Source organism: Bombina bombina, chromosome 6, assembly GCF_027579735.1.
Source record: "Bombina bombina isolate aBomBom1 chromosome 6, aBomBom1.pri, whole genome shotgun sequence".
In the NCBI taxonomy this organism is placed as follows: Eukaryota; Metazoa; Chordata; class Amphibia; order Anura; family Bombinatoridae; genus Bombina; species Bombina bombina.
In genome coordinates this window covers 346658733-346684650 of record NC_069504.1, presented here as the reverse complement: position 1 = coordinate 346684650, position 25918 = coordinate 346658733, and the positions used below count along the sequence as shown (strand labels likewise).

General features: G+C 37.8%; 1 protein-coding gene across 1 annotated transcript in view; it reads left to right on the top strand.

The window, feature by feature from the left end:
• The window catches only part of ANO4 (anoctamin 4), a 675069-nt gene that overhangs the window by 634494 nt on the left and 14657 nt on the right, over positions 1-25918 (top strand). The window contains 4 exon segments of the mRNA XM_053719254.1: positions 15159-15311; positions 17243-17390; positions 19260-19376; positions 20060-20165. Of these exon segments, the coding sequence (XP_053575229.1) occupies positions 15159-15311; positions 17243-17390; positions 19260-19376; positions 20060-20165 (524 nt within the window).

The following is a 25918-nucleotide window of genomic DNA, read 5'->3' as shown; positions in this document are numbered from 1 at the left end:
ACTCTTATTAAATAAATTATTCCTATTTAAAGCTAAATACTTACCTGTAAAATAAACCCTAATATAGCTACAATAAAAATTATAATTATATTGTAGCTATTTTAGGATTAATATTTATTATACAGGCAACTTTGTATTTATTTTAACCAGGTACAATAGCTATTAAATAGTTCATAACTATTTAATAGTTACCTAGTTAAAATAATTACAAAATTACCTGTAAAATAAATCCTAACCTAAGTTACAATTAAACCTAACACTACACTATCAATAAATTAATTAAATAACTACCTACAATTATCTACAATTAAACCTAACACTACACTATCAATAAATTAATTAAATACAATACCTACAAATAAATACAATTAAATAAACTAACTAAAGTACAAAAAATAAAAAAGAACTAAGTTACAAAAAATAAAAAAATATTTACAGACATTAGAAAAATATTATAACAATTTTAAGCTAATTACACCTACTCTAAGCCCCCTAATAAAATAACAAAGCCCCCCAAAATAAAAAAATGCCCTACCCAATTCTAAATTAAAAAAGTTCAAAGCTCTTTTACCTTACCAGCGCTTAAAAGGGCCTTTTGCGGGGCATGCCCCAAAGAAAACTGCTCTTTTGCCTGTAAAAGAAAAATACAACCCCCCCAACATTAAAACCCACCACCCACATACCCCTAATCTAACCCAAACCCCCCTTAAATAAACCTAACACTACCCTCCTGAAGATCATCCTACCTTGAGTTGTCTTCAGCCAGCCGACCCACCGATGGAACCGAAGAGGAGATCCGGAGCGACAGAAGTGATCCTCCAAGGGGCGCTGAAGAAGTCTTCCATCCGATGAAGTCATCATCCAGGCGGCGCTGAAGAAGTCTTCCATCGGGCGATGTCATCTTCCAAGCGGCGCTGAAGAAGTCTTCCATCCGGGCGATGTCATCTTCCAAGCGGGGTCTTCAATCTTCTTCTTCAGGATCCATCTTCATTCCGCCGACGCAGAACATCCTTCTTCCCCGACGGACTATCGACAAATGAAGGCTCCTTTAAGGGATGTCATCCAAGATGGCGTCCCTCGAATTCCGATTGGCTTATAGGATTCTATCAGCCAATCGGAATTAAGGTAGGAAAATTCTGATTGGCTGATGGAATCAGCCAATCAGATTCAAGTTCAATCCGATTGGCTGATCCAATCAGCCAATCAGATTGAGCTCGCATTCTATTGGCTGATCGGAACAGCCAATAGAATGCGAGCGAGAGGTAAATTTCTCTTTATTTTAGCTAGGTAGCTATTAAATAGTTAATAACAATTTAATAGCTATTGTACCTAGTTAAAATAAATTGAAATTTGCCTGTAAAATAAAAATAAATCCTAAGATAGCTACAATATAATTATAATTTATATTGTAGCTATATTAGGGTTTATTTTACAGGAAAGTATTTAGCTTTAAATAGGAAAAATTTATTTAATAAGAGTTAATTTATTTCGTTAGATTTAAATTATATTTAATTTAGGGGGGTGTTAGTGTTAAGGTTAGACTTAGCTTTAGGGGTTAATACATTTATTAGAGTAGCGGTGAGATCCGGTCGGTAGAGTAGGGGTTAATACTTGAAGTTAGGTGTCGGCGATGTTAGGGAGGGCAGATTAGGGGTTAATACTATATATTATAGGGTTATTGAGGCGGGAGTGAGGCGGATTAGGGGTTAATACATTTATTATAGTAGCGGTGAGGTCCGGTCGGTAGATTAGGGGTTAATAATTGTAGGTAGGTGAAGGCGACGTTGGGGGCGGCAGATTAGGGGTTAATAAATATAATATAGGGGTCGGCGGTATTAGGGGTACATAGGGATACATAGGGATAACGTAGGTTGCGGGGGTGTACGGAGCGGCAGATTAGGGGTTAAAAAAAAATGCAGGTGTCAGCGATAGCGGGGGCGGCAGATTAGGGGTTAATAAGTGTATGGTTAGGGGTGTACATGTTAGGGTGTTAGGTGCAGACTTATGAAGTGTTTCCCCATAGGAAACAATGGGGCTGCGTTAGGAGCTGAACGCTGCTTTTTTGCAGGTGTTAGGTTTTTTTTCAGCTCAAACTGCCCCATTGTTTTCTATGGGGGAATCGTGCATAAGCACGTTTTTTAAGCTGGCCGCGTCCGTAAGCACCGCTGGTATTGAGAGTTGCAGTGGCGGTAAATATGCTCTACGCTCCCTTTTTGGAGCCTAACGCAGCCCTTCTGTGAACTCTAAATACCAGCGGTATTTAAAAGGTGCGGGGGGGAAAAAAGCCAGCGTTAGCTACGCGGGTCGTTACCGACAAAACTCTAAATCTAGCCAATAGAACTTTAACAGCTAGACAAGTAAAATGGAGTTTATTCTTCTCACGTTTTTCATACATTACTTACAGACCTGCAAATAAGAATACAAAAGCAGATCTGATCTCCAGGTTACCTGACAAACCAAAACTTACTTCAACCTATGGAACAATCATCCCAAAAGACTGTTTTCTAGGGTATCTTGGATTAACATTTAGTGAACATCATTCTCTAAAAGATGAACAGTTAAAAGATGAATCATATCCCAAAAGTAACCTTACAAAGCAAACCAATGGTTTATACTACTATGGGAAGAATCTCTACATCCCACCTACTATCAGAAAACTATATTTCACATTGTACATGATTCTGTATTAACAGGACACCCAGAGTACAAAGAACTCTAGAATTACTAAAAAATAACCTACTGGTGGCCAAAAATGAAATTTGAAGTACAACAATATTTCCAGGAGTGTGAAGTTTGTGCAACTTGTCAAATCGAAAAAACCAAACCGTATGGTTACCTTCTATCTCTGCCAATACTGGATAGACCTTGGTCAAATATAGCAGCTGACTTAATTGTCAACCTTCTCTCTTCAAATAACAATAACACTATTCTTGTGGTAGTAGATTTATTCACAAATTATCCACCTCCTTGGAAACAGCTTCATTATTAATTAATTATGTCATAAAACTCCATGGATTACCACTTTCAATTACAACTGACAGAGGTACGCAGTTTACCTCTAAACTCTGGAAAGATCTTTGCACATTTCTAAATATTGAAAGGAGACTGAGTACATCCTTTAATCCTCAGATAAACGGTCAAACTGAGAGAACTAACCAGTGGCTAGAAGAATACCTGAGGTGTTTTACATCTCAACACCAAAACGATTGGTCTTCACTACTAACTCTTGCATTATTAACAGGACACCCAGAGTACAAAGAACTCTAGAATTACTAAAAAATAACCTACTGGTGGCCAAAAATGAAATTTGAAGTACAACAATATTTCCAGGAGTGTGAAGTTTGTGCAACTTGTCAAATCGAAAAAACCAAACCGTATGGTTACCTTCTATCTCTGCCAATACTGGATAGACCTTGGTCAAATATAGCAGCTGACTTAATTGTCAACCTTCTCTCTTCAAATAACAATAACACTATTCTTGTGGTAGTAGATTTATTCACAAATTATCCACCTCCTTGGAAACAGCTTCATTATTAATTAATTATGTCATAAAACTCCATGGATTACCACTTTCAATTACAACTGACAGAGGTACGCAGTTTACCTCTAAACTCTGGAAAGATCTTTGCACATTTCTAAATATTGAAAGGAGACTGAGTACATCCTTTAATCCTCAGATAAACGGTCAAACTGAGAGAACTAACCAGTGGCTAGAAGAATACCTGAGGTGTTTTACATCTCAACACCAAAACGATTGGTCTTCACTACTAACTCTTGCAAAGTTTGCACGTTACATCTCTTTCCATACAGCAATTAAAACAACACCTTTCTATGCTAACTATGGTTATCACCCACTCTTTCATCTACGTGAACAATGTTTAAGTGATTGTCCAGTAGTTAATGATACAACTAACACAATAGCAGAAACCTTCTCAATCCTAGCGGATAACAAAGACTGCACAAGAAACACAATAACGATATTACGACCTATGAAGGCATCCCTCACCCACCTATTCAGTGGGTGATTTGGTCTGGTTGTCCACAAAAAACTTAAGATTGACAAACTTAAGATTGACGACTCCCACTAAGAAACTTTAAAAATTCTTCATTGGACCTTTTCCAATAATGAAAATTGTAAACCTCAATGCTTTTAATCTTGATCTACCGTCTCAGTATATAAGATACACCCCACATTTCACGTCAATTTGTTGAAGCCCTATAAATCCTTAAGATCGGATCGCCGACACTCTTCGTGTTTACTTCCTATTGAACCTGAGCGAGAATTTGAAGTACAAAGTATTGTAGATTCATAAAGACTCTCTCAGGAAAACTCCAATACCTGATCCACTGGAAAGGATACCCATCTGAAGATGACTCTTGGGAACCAGCTGCTAACCTATCAGCATTGCGGCTGGTATCCTTGTTCCACAAACGATTCCCAGATCGTCCTCATCCATGAACCCCGGAGGTGTTCCTTATGAGGGGTACTATGTAACATCCTCTGTCTCTTTAAGAGCCTGTTACTATTTTTCCCATAAATGCCTGCTCTTCCCAGAATACATTGCTTGGTATTCTGTTTGGATTCCCATTTTATTATCTAGCCTTACCTCTTTACTCTCTGACTACGTGTCTCATGAGTAATCCTTTCAGTAATATTATTTTTTACTTCCATAGTATCTACAATGTGTCTCTAGGTTATAGATTATTGGTTTCCAGTGACTTCCAAATCGATTCCTACCTTTTGACTGAATATTTGCCTGTTACTTGCTACACAGTGTAGCTTGCTCTGCCTGAAGCCATTCTATCCGACATTCGGTGACGTCACTGCCAGCTGCTCATACTCTTCCGGGTTCTCCGGTCTTCACAAACACACTTCGTGCATGTCCTGAGTGTTTGGTGGCAGACTTCCACAAATCCTTCTGTGACTTACCTACCAGCGAGTTTGACTGCTCTCCACTCCTACTCAGGTTGTTAACAACAATATCCTTTGAACTCAATAACTTGTTGAGCCATTTATTTTTACTTACATGTATTTGTTGTGCATAATCTACCATACTCTAATTTAACTACTCTGCTCAATATTGCATTATATAAGTGTATACTTATGAAACAACCTTAATCTATATTTCACAGTTCATGGAGTATATAGTTAAGGGTCATTCAATAATAATTCACCTTATCCATGATATTAAGTTATTAAAATATAGTAACATAGTACATTTCATAGGTACACAGCTCGTAATAGAAGGCATACTTTCTCTGAATGTTTATTTCCTACACTTCATCAAGTTTATTTAAAGAGACAGACACTGAATTTTTAAAACTAAGTATATTCAAAGAAACCCTAGTGCTAAATACTTGCAATTACTTGGGTTATTACAAATGGGTGGGGGGTCAGCCTGTCAGTGCTCAGAACATACGCTGCACACTGCATCAAATTGGTCTGCATGGCTGTTGTCCCAGAAGGAAGCCTCTTCTAAAGATGATGCACAAGAAAGCCCGCAAACAGTTTGCTGAAGACAAGCAGACTAAGGACATGGATTACTGGAACCATGTCCTGTGGTCCGATGAGACCAAGATAAACTTATTTGGTTCAGATGGTGTCACATGTGTGTGGCGGCAACCAGGTGAGGAGTAGATAAGTGGGTCTTGCCTACAGTCAAGCATGGTGGTGGGAGTGTCATGGTCTGGGCCTGCATGAGTGCTGCCGGCACTGGGGAGCTAAAGTTCATTGAGGGAAGCATGAATGCCAACATGTACTGTGACATACTGAAGCAGAACGTGATCCCCTCCAGACCTAAACCCTATTGAGCATCTGTGGGGCATCCTCAAATGGAATGTGGGGGAGGGCAAGGTCTCTAACATCCACCAGCTCCGTGGTGTTGTTATGGAGGAGTGGAAGAGGACTCCAGTGGCAACCTGTGAAGCTTTGGTGAACTCCATGCCCAAGAGGGTTAAGGCAGTGCTGGAAAATAATGGGGGCCACACAAAATATTGGCACTTTGGGCCCAATTTGGGCATTTCCACTTAGGGGTGTACTCACTTTTGTTGCCAAAGGTTTAGACATTAATGGCTGTGTGTTGAGTTATTTTGAGGGGACAATAAATGTACACTTTTATACAGGTTGTAGACTCACTACTTTACATTGTAGCAAAATTTAATTTCTTCAGTTTTGTCACATGAAAAGATATAATAAAATATTTACAAAAATGTGAGGGGTGTACTCACTTTTGTGAGATATTGTTGGTGTCCACAAATTCCCTTTTGAGGACTAATCAAATGCCTAGAAGTGCTGAATTCAAAAAGCCAAAGTAGGCTCGAAAAAGCTGGTGAAAAGTTACTCATAAATGTGTTGTAGTCACCAATAACATTTTAGTCCCATAGGAAAAATAGGGCTTTTGTCGAGGATCTGAAAACCCATTGCGAGTGTGAAAATCGTCAGAATACACGATATTGTGATCACGCCGAATCGTAATGTAGTAATTTTAGGCCCAATAAAAGAGCCGTAAAAGCCACTGACGGTAGATTTGTGATTAAGGCAAAAATCTAAAGTGCAACTGTAGCAAAAATTACAAAGTGTAAATGTAGCAAAAAATACTATAGCACAAACAAATTCACAGCGCAACAGATACTCACGGAAAAAAACTGTATTTTAAAACTATCTATATCCTAGATGGTAAATAGTATATATACAAATGTTGTCAGTAGATAATATATCCAAATGCTGGCAGTTTGGGTAAAACACTTAGCTCTGTCCCAAGTCTGTGTTCAATATGCAGATAGCTCTTAGGTTACTTTAGTGCAAATCTTCTCAGTCATTAGGTATTTTCCTTTTATAACACAGTGTATTTGTCCAACAGGGAAACTCCTCTGTGTGCAAAGCAGCTTCTTAATTATGAGACTCCAACATTGTGCGGTCTCAATGGTAAAACTAGATGAAAGAAAAAAACACAGCGTATCTGCGACTCACAGCGTTGTTTAATCAAAATCACATAGACACACAAATATTGCACTTACAGAATTAAAAAATAAACTGTTTGTAATTCTTTTGATGCTTGACACCTGTACGCCAACCCGCAGCACTTTGCTATAATTCAAAGTACTTAATTACCGGTGGATCCTTCTTACTGAATAACGTCCACACATGTATTGTCTGCAAGCTCCTCCTACCCTACGCATTTCGTCCACTAACAGGCAGACTTTATCAAGGGCTTAACAATAACGGAATACAGCGTGAACCTGTTTGGATGATTTTGTACTCTGCATTTGTTACTGCTTCTTATGATGCAGTTACATACTTCCTTATTGGAATTTAAAATCACATAATATGTATCCAACTACAATGTGTATTAGTTAACAAGTGTATCTTAAATGTTAAGTTATCCTGTTATCTCAGTCATATTCTACCATTCATCTTACTCTGTATCTTATGTAATACTAAAATAGCCTTCATGAACTAGATAGGGTTAAAATTGGATCATAAGTCATGCTTTTGAATTTAATATTTTGTTACAAATTGTATGTATATCAAATTAACTATGGTAATGAATATATTCAAGTATATAAGGGTTAAATTGTATTCTAAGTATTGGTACTCCATTTTCTGTGATGATAGTTTCAGTAGGGGGTTAATAAAGGAAAGTTATTGCCTGTTCAAATATTTTATATATTTTTAAATATATATATATATATATATATATATATATATATATATATATATATATATATATAAATATATACACAGTATCTCACAAAAGTGAGTACACCCCTCACATTTTTGTAAATATTTTATTATATCTTTTCATGTGACAACACTGGAGAAATTACACTTTGCTACAATGTAAAGGTAGTGAGTGTACAGCCTGTATAACAGTGTAAATTTGCTGTCCCCTCAAAATAACTCAAAACACAGCCATTAATGTCTAAACCGTTGGCAACAAAAGTGAGTACACCCCTAAGTGGAAATGTCCAAATTGGACCCAATTAGACATTTTCCCTCCCCGGTGTCATGTGACTCTTTAGTGTTACACGGTCTCAGGTGTGAATGGGGAGCAGGTGTGTGAAATTTAGTGTTATCGCTCTCACACTCTCTCATACTGGTCACTGGAAGTTCAATATGGCAACTCATGTCAAAGAACTCTCTGAGGATGTGAAAAAAAGAATTGTTGCTCTACATACAGATGGCCTAGGCTATAAGAAGACTGCCAAGACCCTGAAATTGAGCTGCAGCACAGTGGGCAAGACCATACAGCGGTTTCACAGGACAGGTTCCACTCAGAACAGGCCTCGCCATGGTCGACCAAACGTGCTCAGTGTCATATCCAGGGGTTGTCTTTGGGAAATAAACGTATGAGTGCTGCCAGCATTGCTGCAGAGGTTGAAGATGTGGGGGGGGGGGGGGTCAGCCTGTCAGTGCTCAGACCATACACCGCACACTCATCAAATTGGTCTGCATGGCTGTCGTCCCAGAAAGAAGCCTCTTTTAAAGATGATGCACAAGAAAGTCAGCTAAGAGTTTGCTGAAGACAAACAGACTAAGGACATGGATTACAGGGACCATGTCCTGTGGTCCAATGAGACCAAGATAAACTTATTTGGTTCAGATGGTGTCAAGCATGTGTGGCGGTGTCAGGGTGCCAGGAATCAGACTGAGACGAGAAGTGCAAAAAAAATCACACCTTTATTAATAGCAAAAAATAATAAAAAGTCCACAAGTCAAATAATAAGCCAGGAATCAAAACTAGAGCTGGTAGTCAGACGAGCCGAGTCAGGAGCCAAAGCGAGTAGTCAGACGACTCGAGCCGGAATCAGGAACAAGGAGAACAGCAGAGTCAGGAACCAGGAAGGACGTCAGACAGCCAGGTAATACACAGGAGCTCTCACAAACAGGTCTGAGACAACGCAATAGCAAAGTATACTGAACAGAGGCCCTTTAAATAATAAGTGATGACATCACAATTCTGAGACTGCATCCTGTCTCACACGGATGATGTACACCAGTCTGGCCATAAAAGGAAATGCAGGAAATGAGCAACATTACACAGTATGCACCAGACAGCAAGAGAGGTGAGTAAAATGGCTGCCAGCAACACATGGCAAACAAAACAGGGAAAAAACCCTGACAGGCAGCAACCAGGTGAGGAGTACAAAGAGAAGTGCGTCTTGCCTACAGTCAAGCATGGTGGTGGGAGTGTCATGGTCTGGCCCTGCATGAGTGCTGCCAGCACTGGGAGCTACAGTTCATTGAGGGAACCATGAATGCCAACATGTACTGTGACATACTGAAGCAGAACATGATCCCCTCCCTTCGGTGACTGGGCCGCAGGGCAGTATTCCAACATAACAACCCCAAACACGCTTCCTAGATGACCACTGCCTTGCTAAAGATACTGAGGGTAAAGGTGAAGGACTGGCCAAGCATGTCTCCAGGCCTAAACCCTATTGCGCATGTGTGGGGCATCCTCAAACGGAAGGTGGGGCAGCGCAAGGTCTCTAACATCCACCAGCTCCGTGATGGCGTCATGGTGGTGTGGAAGAGGACTTCAGTTGCAACCTTTGAAGCTCTGGTGAACTCCATGCCCAAGAGGGTTAAGGCACTGCTGGAAAATAATGGTGGCCACACATAATATTGACACTTTGGGCCCAATTTGGTCATTTCCATTTAGGGGTGTACTCACTTTTGTTGCCAATGGTTTAGATATTAATGGCTGTGTGTTGAGTTAATTTAAGGGGACAGCAAATTTACACTGTTATACAGGCTGTACACTCAGTTCTTTACATTGTAGCAAAGTGGCATTTCTTCAGGGTTGTCACATGAAAATATATAATAAAATGTTTACAAAAATGTGAGCGGTGTACTCACGTTTGTGAGATACTGTGTATATATATATATATATATATATATATATTATTTTTTTAAACTATAAATATATATTATTATTTTATTTTTATTTTTTTACTATGTATAGGAGCAGATTGGAACTTAATTGAAATGTACTATTTTAGTATTACATAGGATACAGAGTAAGATGAATGGTTGAATATGACTGAGAAAACAGCATTACTAGTTAATATTTAAGATACACTTGTTAACTAATATACATTGTAGTTGGATACATATTATGTCATTTTAAATTCCAATAAGGACGTATGTAATTGCGTCATAAAGGCTTAGCAAATGCAGAGTACAAAAGGGTCAGTTCACGCTGTATTCCGTTATTGCTAAGCTCTTGAGAAAGTCTGCCTGTGAGTGATGAAACACGTAGAGTAGGAGGAGCTTACGGACAGTACACGCATGGACATTATTCAGTAAGAAGGATCCTCTGGTAATTGAGTACTTTGAAGTATAGTCAAGTGCCACGGGTCGGCGTAGAGGGGACAAGCATCAAAAGAATTCTCTTATCTGGAGTTGATTTCTATATGAACAGTTTCTTTTTTAATTCTGTAAGTGCAATATATTTGTGTTTATGTGATTTTTATTAAACAACGCTGTGAGTCGCAGATGGCACTGTGTTTTTTCTTTCATCTAGTAACTGTAGCAAAACTCTTTTTTCATGTAGCCATATGTTGGCTCTCCTTCACATACAGCAATATTATTTTTAGAATCCAGTGAGAGATCTCATAATACTGACTGAATTGAATTGAGAATTAGGGCCCTTAGAACTACATTTTGACACATTTCATTTCTTATTCATCTAGAATAGCCTGGAATTAATCTATTAAAGATAAGAGTTATAACTATTTTGAGCACTATGACTTCATGAGGCTGTGTTTAGTGAATTACTAGAGATCAATATGCAGGTAGTGTGTCATTTAAATAATATATTACATGCTAAATGTGTATACTGTTGTGCCTGTCTGGATTTAGTAATTACTGTGCTATATCTTGCAATTTATTTATGAGCCAGAGATTCTTTTAATTGCTGTTTATTGATAAATGAACTGGAATTATTGTAAAGTGCTTACAAACCCTCTGTGTGTGTCTTAATGTTATGTCTGGCAAACAGCCACAACTCTGCTTCAGCGCTACTCATTGCATTTTCTATGTATAACAACTAAACAGAAGCACTTTCAAGCAGTTTTTAATTCCCATAGGCTATTTCTGCAATCTCTATGTATAATTCTTGTTCTCTAGTCTTCATATTACACATAGAAAAAAAATCATATTTTCAGATTTCTTTGCCTCACAGGAGGGATTCATTTAGTACAGGACAAGCTTCAGATATACAGTTTAAAAATAAACTTTGCAATTTATTATCAAATTTACCTTTTTATCTTGGCAACCTTTGTTGAAATATAGCTCCTTCTGTGAGAGCATACTGAGGTAAGCGCAAAGGTGTGCATGTGTCTTAAGCAATATACATATAACACTGTTACAAACACTGATGAAGACGGAAAGTTTACTTTTGACTTGCATTCCCTTCAAATGCTGTTAAACTGGGAATTAAAACTTAAAATAAAAAACCTCCACTCATTCTTATATAAATTATTATATTATATTTTTTATTAAGGGAATCTTAGGCTCATTTGACACTATGGCACTCTGATGGCTTGACAGGAATGTCAGTTACCAAATCTGGTTTGTGGTTGATGGATAACATCACAATCAGTTCATGTATTATGCAATCAGAGTGATCCCTTATAAAGATCAAAAGGTAAAAAAAACTCCATGACTGTGTATAAGGTTATAAAGGGAAGATCAATAATAATACGTTTGATGGCATCACAAATGGCCCAGTAAGTTACATCAATTATAAGATGTAGGCATGTGCATTTGTTTAGTTACAAATGCAGATTCATTTACAAAACATGGATATTTGTTTTGTTGTCACAAAATTAGTATCCAAACGAAAGCAGTGTGAAATTTAAAGAAAATAAATGTCAGTATTAATTACATTCCTTTAAATCACCTAAATTGTTAAAAATACTTACCTATAGTGCACTGGAGAGCTGTGCTAATCTGACACTTCTTCACAGAGCCCTGGGCAATGCTTAAAGGAGGCTTAGAGTGTGCTAAACTTAACCTATAGCACGCTTGGGAGCCACGCTAATCCTGACTCTTCTTCACAGAGCCCAGGGTCACTCTAACTATACTAACTATATTATACTAAAATTACATTAAACTATATTAAACTATTAATTAACCTACCCTAACTATTATACTAAAATTACATTAAACTATATTAAACTATTAATTAACCTACCCTAACTATTATACTTAAATTACATTAAATTATATTAAACTATTAATTAATCTACCCTAACTGTTATACTAAAATTACATTAAACTACAAATTAACTATATTATAAGGTTAAAAACCTAACCCTACTCAAATAATTTAAATCCACTATTAAATATTACAGTTACAAAAAACTAACAACTAAGTTACACAAAATAAAAAACACTAATTTACAAAAAAAATAAACACTAAGTTACACAAAATAAAAAATAAATTATCAAATATTTAAACTAATTGCACCTAATCTAAGAGCCCTATGAAAATATAAAAGACCCCCCCCCCCAAAAAAAACTAGCCTACAATAAACTACGAATAGCCCTTAAAAGGGCCTTTTGTGGGGCATTGCCCCAAAGATATCAGCTCTTTTACCTGTAAAAAAAATACAAACACCCCCCAACAGTAAAACCCACCACCCACCCAACCCCCCCCCCCCCCAAAAAAAATAACTATCTAAAATAACCTAAGCTACCCATTGCCCTGAAACGGGCAATAAGCTCTTTTATGAAAAGCCCAAACCCTAAGATAAAATAAAAACCCACCCAAAAAAACCTTAAAAAAACCTAACACTAACCCCCGATGATCCACTTACAGTTATTGAAGTCCCGCTTGAATGATCCATTCAGCCGACGAAGTCCTCATCCAGGCTGCAAGAAGTCTTCATCCAGGCGGCCTCTTCGATCTTCATCCAGCCGGCGAAGTCCTCATCCAGACGGCAAGAAGTCTTCATCAAGATGGCATCTTCTATCTTCATCCATCCGAAGTGGAGCGGGTCCATCCTGAAGACATCCGGCGCAGAACATCCTCTTTATACTGTCTCCGCCGTACACTGGAATTTCAGTGCAAGTGACGCCATAAAAGATGGCGTCCCTTGCATTCCTATTGGCTGAAAGATTTCTATCAGCCAATAGGTATTAAAGCTGCTAAAATCCTATTGGCTGTTCCAATCAGCCAATAGGATTGAGCTCTCATCCTAGTGGCTATTCCAATCAGCCAATAGGATTTTAGCAGCTTTAATTCCTATTGGCCAATATAAATCTTTCAGCCAATAGGAATGCAAGGGACGCCATTGAAGTTCCAGTGTACGGCAGAGACTGTATAAAGAGGATGCTCCACGCCGGATGTCTTCAAGATTGACCCGCTCTGCACCAGATGGATGAAGATAGAAGATGCCGTCTGGATGAAGACTTCTTGCTGCCTGGATGAGGACTTCGTCGACTGGATGAAGATCGAAGAGGCCGTCTGGATGAGGACTTTACCAGCTGGATGGATCCTTCAAGCGGGACTTCAATAACTGTAAGTGGATCGTCGGGGGTTAGTGTTAGGTTTTTTAAGGTTTTTTTGTAGGGGTTTTTATTTTAGCTTAGGGTTTGGGTTTTTCATAAAAGAGCTGATTGCCCTTTTCAGGGCATGGCAAAAGAGCTAAACAATGCCCATACAAATGCCCTTTTCAGGGCAATGGTTAGCTTAGGTTATTTTAGAAAGTTATTTTATTTGGGGGGTTGGGGGGCTGTTTATATTATTTTTTTTACAGATAAAAGAGCTGATATCTTTGGGGAAATGCCACACAAAATGCCCTTTTAAGGGCTATTGGTAGTTGATTGTAGGCTATGGGTTTTTATTTGGGGGGGGGGGGGCTTTTTATTTTGATAGGGCTATTAGATTAGGTGTAATTCGTTTTTATTTTTGATAATTTGTTTCTTATTTTTTGTAATTTTTTATTTTTGTAATTTATTAATTTTAATTTTAGTAATTTTAGTGTTTTTTTTTTTAATGTTAGGTTTTAGTGTAAGGACAGGTTGGGTTTTATTTCACAGATAAGTTTGTATTTATTTTAACTAGGTAGTTAATAAATAGTTAATAACTATTTACTAACTAGTCTACCTAGTTAAAATAAATATAAACTTACCTGCGAAATAAAAATAAAACCTAAGCTAGCTACAATATAACTATCAGTTATATTGTAGCTATCTTAGGTTTTATTTCACAGGTAAGTATGTATTTAGTTTAAAATAGGTATTATTTAGTTAATAATTGTAACTTTAATTTAGCTGTATTTAAATTATGTTAAAGTTAAGGGGTGTTAGGCATAGGGTTATGTTAGGGTTAGGTTTAGGGGTTAATATATTTATTTAGTGGTAGTGATGTGGGAGGCCAGAGGTTTAGGGGTTAATAGTGCGATGTTAGGGGCAGCAGATTAGAGGTTAATAGTATTATGTAGGGGGCGGTGATGTTAGGGGCAGCAGATTAGGGGTTAATTGTATTATGTAACGGGCGGCGATGTTAGGGGCAGCAGATTAGTGGTTAATAACTGTATGTAGGTGGCGGCGATGTTAGGAGCAGCAGATTACGGGTGTTTAGACATGGGGTTTATGCTAGGGTGTTAGATTTTAACATTAAATGTATTTTCCCCATAGACATCAATGGGGCTGCGTTACAGAGCTTTTCATTCCGCATTCGATGGTGTTAGACTTTTTTTGGCCGGCTCTCTCCATTGATGTCTATGGGGAAATTGTGCACGAGCGCGTAACAGCAGCACTTGTTTTCGGTGCGGTATGGAGCTCAACGCCACCATATCACCCGCACAAGCCTGCTTTTTTTAAACTCGTAATACCAGCGATATAGGGGGTTGAAATAACGCCACTTTTGTGGCGGTCGTTAAAAACCCTATATCGCTCAAAACTCGTAATCTAGCTGTATAATAATTATTGTGTAATTTTAGTATGATAAATATATGAAGTTGAAGTTTGTTCTTGACTACTAAATGTGCTTTCCACATTTTTAACGTTGTTGTTCTGTAAATAATTAATTGAAAACGTAGTGTTCGTATATTATCTCCTCATTTAATAAACATTAAGGGATTAGTGTTTTTTTGTTCTCAACTTAAATTTTGTTTTGTAAAAGCTGTATTTTTCTTCACAGTTCTCCAGTTTGGTTTCACAACAATTTTTGTAGCTGCTTTCCCTTTGGCACCACTTCTTGCCTTACTTAACAATATTATTGAAATTCGCCTTGATGCTTACAAATTCATCACCCAGTGGAGACGACCTTTGGCTTCACGCGCCAAAGACATAGGTAACTAACATATAAATGCTTTATAATAATAGGTTATTTTTTTAAGGAAAATATAATTCATTATCACAATTCGTATTCCTATATCTATCTCTCTATCTATCATTTTGGATATCTATTTTAGCCAAGATATAACACAAAAAACATGATTGATGATAATATCTTTCATTAGAAAAATAATTTTTAATCAAACCAAAATATTTACAAATTAGTGGCTTCTAATTTAGTTTTTCTATTAGTTAATGGTTAAGTCCCCCCCTATCTCATACACAATTATTATAATGCATTTTGGTTGTGAAATCCTTAAAATCATATATAATAGATGAATAAAGGGCTTAATCTGTATTCAACATATTATGGGTTTAAAAAATAATCCTTGTAGAAGAGACATGGTATTGCCAACAGAATCCATGTTATTATTTAATGTCTTACGTACCCTAGAAACATTTAAGAATTCAAAACTGAAGGACATGGCTTTTTAATGGCTAAGACATTTCAGATTACAAGCTTTCTGAACTATGAGGTTCCTTCAATAGGCAATGGTTGGTCAACATTTGTCTGAGGACCTCGTTGTAATTATACCCTGCAAGTCATAAACTTGCCTCCAGCTTTTGTCTGGATAAGGTGGTGCTTTTATTTGCAATTTCTACTCGCCACAAATTTTATTAAGAACCTAACTGATACTCTTTGGGGATGTCACGCAAGAATGATAGGATGACATAATTTTACAATGAAAAAGATGTGATTTTATGCTCTTTCAAGGGAAAAAATAAAATGACACATATTCACACTCTTTCTATAGTCTGCCGTTTTAACTGTGTTATTTCTTTATTCTCCTTAACTAAGATCATTTTCTTTAAAGAGGCAATAGTGCCCTTACGAGGCAATTAAATAACCATTGCATCTTACTCAATATTCAACAAATAATATTTCATACCTAGCTTTCTGCCCATCTGTGTATGATTGTGTGTGTGTGTGTGTGTGTCACAAGCCATAGCAAAAATGGTAACAAGCTTTTATAGGAAATCATTCTTGTGTATTAACATCAGCTTGAACACATATGTGTTTATTTTTATGTCCTGCTTACAGTCTGTGAAATACTATGGTAACATGGTAGGTTTTTAAGTAAAAGTTGTAACTTAATAAGCATATGCATGACATTGCTGTAAAATACTGTGCTGCACACTTTTGTTGAATATTGAAAGAGAGCTTATCCAAAGTCTGCATAACCATTGATATATTATTGACCTCATCTAGGTCCTATTAAAGGTGACAAGGTTCTAGAGGGATATATGTGAACAAAACTTTTATAAATGTAAAGAGAATCTAAAAGATAATTTTAAACATTTTTGACCATGCCATGGTTTATTGGGACCTGGTCACTTAAAGGGACAGCATACACTCATTTTCATATGGCTGCATATAATAGACACTACTATAAAGAATAAGATGCACAGATACTGATATAAAATCCAGTATAAAACTGTTTAAAAACTTACTTAGAAGCTCTCAGTTTAGCTCTGTTGAAAAGGTAGCTGGAAAGCCCACTGCAAGTGGGAAATAAGAAACTCCCCCTTCTTTTGCATATGAAAAGACCCTTTACACAAGCAGGAGCAAGCTGGAGAAGGTAGCTGACGGTGTTCTCATAAAACTTTGGGGCTTAGTTAGGAATCTGAAAATCAGAGCAATGTTATTTAAAAATAAGCAAAACTTTACATTTAAAAAAAACAAAAAAACTTTATGGGCTATATAAATAGATCATCTACAAAACATTTATGCGAAGAAAAAATGAGTGTATTAATGTCCCTTTAACTGTTAATTTATTTTGAGCAATGTATTTGATTTCAGTGATACTTCATTTATCTGACCCATACTGTGAGCTTTTCTTTTGTTTTAAATCATACTTCTAACATTATTTGTATGTTTTTGAACAGGTATATGGTATGGAATCCTAGAAGGCATTGGAATTCTCTCCGTTATAACTAATGCATTTGTCATAGCTGTGACTTCAGACTTCATTCCTCGACTGGTTTACGCTTATAAATATGGACCATGTGCGGGTCAAGGACAAGCAGGAGAAAAGTACAGTAATAAGCATAATCAGACATTAAACCCCATCATATTTAACAAAAGATTAAATTAATTATAGGGACACTGAACCCAAAACATTTTCTTTCATGATTCAGATAGAGCATGCAATTTTAAGCAACTTTAAAATGTACTCCTATTATCAATTTTTCTTCATTCTCTTGCTATCTTTATTTAAAAAACAAGAATGTAAGTTTAGAAGCCAGCAAATTTTTTGTTGACAACCTGGGTTGTGCTTGCTGATTGGTGGCTTAATGCACCCACCATTAAATAAGTGCTGTCCAGTGTCTGAACCAAAAATTGGTTGGCTCATTAGCTTAGATGTCTTCTTTTTTAAATAAAGATAGATATCAAGAGAACAAATAAAAATTGATAATTGGAGTAAATTAGAAAGTTGCTTAAAATTGCATGTTCTATCTGAATCATGAAAGGAAAAAAAATGTGTTTATAATCATTAAGAGGTTGTTAATTAAATTATAGTTTGTGTCACCCTGAACAGCTTACAGTTGATGGCTAACCAGTTTATTTTTCTATTATGTTTCTACCAATGTTTAATTCTCAAATGGGCCACAAAACCCTTACTGAACAGTTAGTGAAATATAAATATAAACAGTTTTACTTCAAATTATTCTAAGCACAGATTTGACTAAGGTCTATTGCCATTTTATAGATAAATCATGTGGTTAAATAAAGTACAATAGTAGACTATTTTATCTGATTATTGGGTTGATTCCAATCTTTCCAATTTTCTCTCTTTTTTTTCTATAAATCAAAATGATCACAACGTTTGCCAGTCAAACACAGCCAAGTTTGATAACTGCCATGATATTTGATCTCTATTTCCCCACAACGGTATTTGGAATGACCAATAATGGCTCTTTATCATGGAAAACCGGAATGGGTTCATAGGGTTAATGAAGTCCATGTGCGTGTTTTGCAGTTTGATAGAGTGGTGTTTCTGATAAGTGTCAAACAGTCAGAATGCCATTTGTATATGGGCATTATGGTTAAATTAGGCATGTTTGCTCAATGAAGTTTTTCAACTTTAAAGAGATTGTAAAGTCCAAATTAAACTTTCATGATTCAGATAGGGCATGTAATTTTAAACAACATTCTAATTTACTTTTATCATCAAATTTGCTATGTTCTCTTTGTATTCTGGGTTGAAAGTTAAACCTAGGTAGGCTCATATGCTAATTTTGTAACCCCTTGAAGGCCGCCTCTTATCTGAATGCATTTTTTCACAGCTAGAGGGCATTAGTTCATGTTTCATATAAATAACATTGTGCTCACGCACGTGGAGTTATTTAAGAGTCAGCACTAATTGCCTGAAATGCAAGTCTGTCAAAAGATCTGAGATAAGGTGCAGTCTGCAGAAGCTTAGATACAAAGAAATCACTGAGCTAAAAAGTATAGTAATATAAAAGTGTTGGTTATGCAAAACTGGGAAATGGTAAATAAAGGGATTATATATCTTTTTAAACTAAACATTTTTGGTGTTTAAAATCCCTTTAATATTTTAAAAGTAAATTCTTTATTTTTTTCAGTAAAACCTTATTTTCAAATGTGGCAATTTTTTTAATCTAAAACCAGGAAGAACACTCCCAGAAATTAATTTCCATAAGAATAAAGTGACCAATAGTTCCAAACCTCGTTGCACAGAATAAGTTTTGCTGAAAGTATTTTTCAGTCTATATACTGGCCACTAGTTTATCTGTAATTAATTAAAGTTTGTTGAGCAATATTTTTGTGCTACCCCTTTTATTTTACTTTATTAAATCCAACTTGATGGATTTAAATTTAGAGACAGATGATCTGAATTGTTTCTATTTGGGTGTAAAATCATTTGATCTCTCTCCATAGGTGCATGGTGGGTTATGTGAATGCCAGTTTATCCATTTTTTTGGTGACTGATTTTGAAAATCGTTCAGAAGCGTATCATGGAAGAGAATGGAATGTGTCATCCATAAGATATTGCCGGTAAGACCACTAAATGCATTTGTGTGTTATTGTAATCATTATATCATTCTGTTGTATGTAAAGTCATCTAACACAATTTTATTTAAATCCTATATAAAAAAGTGTTTATGTATTTAGATTATTTTCCGTAAGATCGGGTCACTAAAATAATTCATCTTTTCAATTTGGTGAAACAAGCATCAGCTTCTCAGTTTATGTATATCACTGAAAATATAATTGTTGTATTATTATTTTTATTATTATTATGCTATATAATAATTTACTTATTTTTTTAGCATGAATATAAACTATGGGGCCTATCTATCAAGTTTCCGATGAAACTTGAGGGCCTGTGTTTCTGGCGAGCCTGCAGGCTCACCAGAGACAGCAGTTATGAAGCAGCGATCTAAACACATCGCCAAAAATCAACCCGATCGGGTTGATTGACACCTCCCTGCTGGCGGCTGATTAGGTCGCAAATCTGCAGGGGGCGGCATTGCACCGGCAGCTCATAAGAGCTGCTGGTGCAATGCTGAATACGGAGAGCGTATTGCTGTCTGCATTCAGGGAGGTCTGGCGGAACTGATCCGCACTGTTGGATCAGGTCCGCCAGACCTTTGATAAATATCCCCCTATATCTCATTTTTGTGCTGTTATTTTATGTCCCAAGCTACTTCCTTATTGTAATTTTTTTCCTCCCCCAGATACCGAGACTACAGAGATCCCCCAAACGCTCCCGAACCCTATGCGTACACACTGCAGTTTTGGCACGTTTTAGCGGCACGGTTGGCTTTTATCATTGTGTTTGAGGTTTGTTCTTATCTAAAAGTTGGGAGGGTGTGATTGTGTAACAGCCTGTTATTATGTGCAGTATGCATGAGAGAAATAATTGTACCATCAGGATAAATTGGATATTGTAATTATATATTTTTAAAGTAGTTTAAAATTAAATATTCATGATTCAGACAGAGCATGCAATTTAAACAACTTTCCAATTTACTTATTTAATCTACTTTGTTTCATTCTGCTTGTATCCTTTCATGAAAAGCATACCTAGGTAGGCTCAGGAGCAGCAACACATTACTGGGAGCTAGCTGCTGATTGGTGGCTGTACATATATATATACCTTTTACCATTGGCTCACCCGATATGTTCAGCTTACTCTCAGTAATGAATTCCATGCAACACTAAAGCACCTAAGGTGCTAAAATCAAAAGGGGGTGCCTAAACGTGTGTTGTAATACCTCATAGGGGATAATATCCCTATAGTAGTGAACATATAATATAACATATACATAAGTCCATGGGGTAGATTTAACAAGCAGCGGATGTAGTTTACAGATCGCTGGAAACTTAAGTTAAGAAGCAGCGGTCGTAAGACATCCGCCACCTCTGAGACGGCAGACAGCATTCATCCCGATCAGATACGTTTGGGATGATTGACACCCCCTGCTAGCGATCGATTGGCTGCAAATCTGCAGGGGGCGGCATTGCACAAGCATTTCACTAGAAATGCTTGTGCAATGTTAAATGCTGACAGCATATGCTGTCTGCATTTAGCGATGTTTGCCCGACACTTTGCCCCCTATGAATAAGTTCATGAGAAAAATAAAGTGAAGCAAAATAAGTCCAGTGTAGCTGCTCTCTCCCAAAAAATGGCCCACTTCATCGTGGTCAGATCAAGATGATATCTAAAAGACAAAAAGAGAGGCGCTTCCTTGTGTGTTCCATCAGTGAGAAATTGGTGACCCCAAATACAAGTTTCCCAGTGTCAGGGACTCACAATAGTTGCAGCATCCAATTGTGCTGTTGGTGGCAGACTGAGGACTCTCAGCGCCTCAGCTTGCTGTACACCGGTGACCGGAACACTCATAGAGTATATCCTTCTCAACAGCTGTATCTCTCTTTAACCCAGGTGAGAGAATCAAATGTCCTTCTCAGTATACCTCTTAAAAGAAGAATGACCAAGTAGGTGTAGGCAAAATAGACTCTCAGAGTGATCAAAAGCACACAAAGTTTAATAAAATTGTGATACAAATAGATAAAAAATAATATATTGCTGCTCCTTCAACAAAGGATGCATAGAGAATTAAGCAAATATTAAAGGGACAGTAAACATCAGAATTTTTGTTGTTTAAAAAGGTAGATAATCCCTTTTTCTTTTACAAAGATATGACGAGTCAACGGATTTCATCCTTACTTGTGGGATATTAACCTCCTGCTAACAGGAAGTGGCAAAGAGCACCACAGCAGAGCTGTATATATAGCCCCTCCCTTCCCCTCCACCTCCAGTCATTCTCTTTGCCTGTGTTATACTAGGAAGACATGGTAAAGTGAGGTGTTAGTTTTAGTTTCTTCAATCAAGAAGTTTTTTTATTTTAAATGGTACCGGTGCATACTATTTTCCTCAGGGGGATATGGAAGAAGATTTCTGCCCTGAGGTTTGATGATTTTAGCATTTGTAACTAAGATCCACGCTGGTTCCCACAAGACTTCTGAAGGTAACCATGAGACATCTTCAGTGTGGAGATCTGTTTCATGCTACAAGCAGCATTAAGGTATGTGCAGCCTTTTTTTATGAGGAGACTTGGTGTATCAGAACTGGCTGGCATTTCCCTGTATGGGGATGGGGTAAGCAGTAAAACCTATTTTAATAAGAGGGGTGTTACTGGAGTCCCTATATTATATTTATCATTAGTTGATATTTGGGCATTATGTGACATGGCAGACAATGTTAAAAACGATGTTTTATGTTTTTTATTTTTGGCACTTAAAACTTATTGGTTTTATGCTTGTGGGTTGTAATTGTGTGTATTTCTACTTAAGTGCAAAACTGCATTCCCATGCGGTGTTGTTTGGGCCTACTCCAACGTTTGACCTTAAGGGGCGGAGCCTATTTTGGCGCATTTTCTTCAGGCTTAGCAGCAGCAAAAAATAACTCGATGGCTCCTGGACTGTGTAGCTGGTCTGAAGGGTTGGAAACTTGATTCGAAGTACTCTGGGGGCAGGTAGGCGCCACAGCAGAGCTGTGGCGAGGTGTAGAGGGTATTTTTTATCTATCTTTTGACTAGATGTTGATATAAGTACTTCTAAAGCCTTATTTCTGCCTTTGCTTCTGGGTGCAGTAATTTTTGGATTAACCAACGATGTTTAAGTTACATTTGGGAATAATTTAACGTTTTTTGTGCATTTTGGAAAAATTGTTCACTTTTTCTTTTCTTAAAGGCACAGTACACATTTTTTCTAATGTTTATTTTATGCTATAAATAAGTGTTTAAACGACTTTTGTGGTATTACTAGTCTGTTCAACATGTCTGACATTGAGGTTTCTCATTGTTCTATGTGTTTAGAAGCTATTGTGCAACCCCCTCTTACATTGTGTAACTTTTGTACTGAAAGGGCTTTACAATGTAAAAAGCATATTTTAAATAAAGTAAGTGTGCCTAAGGATGATTCTCAGTCTGAAGAGAATCAGGATATGCCATCGAATTCTCCCCAAGTGTCACAGCCTTTAACGCCCACACAAGCGACGCCTAGTTCTTCTAGTGCGTCTAATTCCTTTACTCTGCAGAGATGGCTGCAGTTATGTCAACTACCCTTACAGAGGTATTGTCTAAATTACCAGTGTTGCAGGGTAAATGCAGTAGGTCAGGTATTAATGTAAATACTGAATCCTCTGATGCTTTATTAGCTATTTCTGATGTTCCCTCACAGTGCTCTGAGTTGGGGGTCAGGGAATTGCTGTCTGAGGGTGAAATTTCTGATTCAGGGAATGTTTTACCTCAGACAGATTCAGATGCTATGTCATTTAAATTTAAGCTTGAACACCTCCGCCTGTTACTTAGGGAGGTTTTAGCGACTCTGGATGATTGTGACCCTATTGTGATTCCTCCAGAGAAATTGTGTAAAATGGATAAATATTTGGAAGTACCTACTTACACTGATGTTTTTCCGGTTCCTAAGAGAATTTCGGAAATTATTAGAAAGGAATGGGATAGACGAGGTATACCGTTTTCTCCCCTTCCTAATTTTAAGAAAATGTTTCCCATATCAGATACCATTCGGGACTCATGGCAAATGGTAGGTAGAGGGAGTTATATCTTCCCTAGCTAAGCGTACTACTATACCCATTGAGGATAGTTGTGCTTTCAAAGACCCTATGGATAAGAAATTAGAGGGTCTACTAAAGAAATTATTTGTTAATCAGGGGTTTCTTTTACAACCTATGGCTTGCATTGTTCCAGTAACTACTGCAGCAGCTTTTTGGTTTGAGGCTCTAGAAGAGTCTCTTAAGGTTGAGACTCCATTAGATGACATCTTAGATAGAATTAAGGCTCTCAAGCTAGCTAATTCTTTTATTACTGATGCCGCTTTTCAAATTGGTAAATTAGAGGCAAAAAGTGCAGGATTTGCTTTTTTAGCACGTAGAGCATTGTGGCTCAAATCTTGGTCTGCTGATGTGTCATCAAAACATAAGCTTTTAGCTATTCCCTTTAAAGGTAAGACCCTTTTCGGGCCAGAATTAAAAGAAATAATATCTGATATTACAGGAGGTAAAGGCCATGCCCTACCTCAGGATAAGTCGGTTAAAATGAGGGTTAAACAGAATAATTTTCATTCCTTTCGGAACTTTAAAGGAGGACCCCCCGCTTTTTCTTCTTCTTTAAAGCAGGAAGGGAATTTTACCCAGTCTAAGTCAGTATGAAGACCTAATCAGAACTGGAATAAGGGTAAACAATCCAAAAAGCCCGCTCCTGCTCCTAGGACAGCATGAAGGGGCGGCCCCCGATCCGGGACTGGATCTAGTAGGGGGCAGACTCTCTTTCTTTGCTCAGGCTTGGGCAAGAGATGTTCAGGATACCTGGGCACTAGAAATAGTGACCCACGGTTATCTATTGGAGTTCAAGGACTTTCTCCCAAGAGGGAGATTTCATATTTCAAAGTTATCTGCAAATCAGATAAAAAGAGAGGCGTTCTTACGCTGTGTAAAATACCTTTCTACTATGGGAGAAATTTGACCAGTTCCAAAATTGGAACAGGGACAGGGGTTTTACTCAAACCTATTTGTGGTTCCCCAAAAAGGAGGGAACGTTCAGACCCATTTTAGATCTCAAGTGTCTAAACAAATTTCTAAGAGTTCCATCATTCAAGATGGAGACAATACGAACAATTTTACCAATGATCCAGGAGGGTCAATATATGACTACCGAGAACTTGAAGGATGATTACCTTCATATTCCTATCCACAAGGATCATCATCAGTTTCTAAGGTTTTCCTTTCTGGACAAACATTATCAATTTGTGGCTCTTCCCTTCAGATTGGCCACAGCACCCAGAATCTTCACAAAGGTTCTAGGGTCTCTTTTGGCGGGTTCTCAGACCGCGAGGAATAGCGGTGGTGCCTTATCTGGATGACATTCTGATTCAGGCGTCAACATATCATCTGACAAAATCTCACACGGACACAGTGTTGTCTTTTCTGAGAACTCACGGCTGGAAGGTGAACATAGAGAAGAGTTCACTTGTCCCACAGACAAGGGTTCCTTTCTTGGGAACTCTGATAGACTCGGTAGCCATGAAAATATTTCTGACGGAGGTCAGAAAATCAAAGATTCTAAATACTTGCCGAGCACTTCAGTCCATTCCTCTGCCATCAGTGGCTCAGTGTATGGAAGTAATTGGATAAATGGTAGCGGCAATGGACATCGTTCTGTTTGCTCGGTTTCATCTCAGACCACTGCAACTGTGCATGCTCAGACAGTGGAATGGGGATTATGTGGATTTCTCCTCAGATAAATCTGGATCAAGAGACCAGAAACTCTCTTCTTTGGTGGTTGTCGCCGGATCATCTGTCCCAAGGGACTTGTTTCCGCAGACTCTCGTGGGTAATAGTGACAACAGATGCCAGCCTTCTGGGCTGGGGTGAAGTTTGGAAATCCCTGAAGGCTCAGGGTGTTTGGACTCAAGTGGAGTCTCTTCTTCCAATCAATATTCTGGAACTGAGAGCAATATTCAATGCACTTCAGGCATGGCCTCAGTTGGCTTCGGCCAAATTCATCAGATTCCAGTCGGACAACATCACGACTGTGGCATATGTCAATCATCAAGGGGGAACAAGGAGTTCCTTAGCGATGATAGAGGTATCCAAGATAATCAGTTGGGCGGAGGCCCACTCTTGTCATCTGTCAGCGATCTACATCCCAGGAGTAGAGAACTGGGAAACAGATTTTCAAAGTCGACAGACTTTTCATCCGGGGGAGTGGGAACTTCACCCGGAGGTATTTGCCTCATTGATTCTCAGATGGGGCAGACCAGAATTGGATTTGATGGCATCCCGACAGAATGCCAAGGTTCCAAGATACGGATCCCGGTCAAGGGATCCTCAGGCCGAACTGATAGATGCCTTGGCAGTGCCTTGGTTGTTCAGCCTAGCTTATGTGTTTCCACTGTTTCCTCTCCTCCCACGCGTGATTGCTCGAATCAAACAGGAGAGAGCTTCAGTGATCCTGATAGCGCCTGAGTGGCCACGCAGGACTTGGTATGCGGATCTAGAGGACATGTCC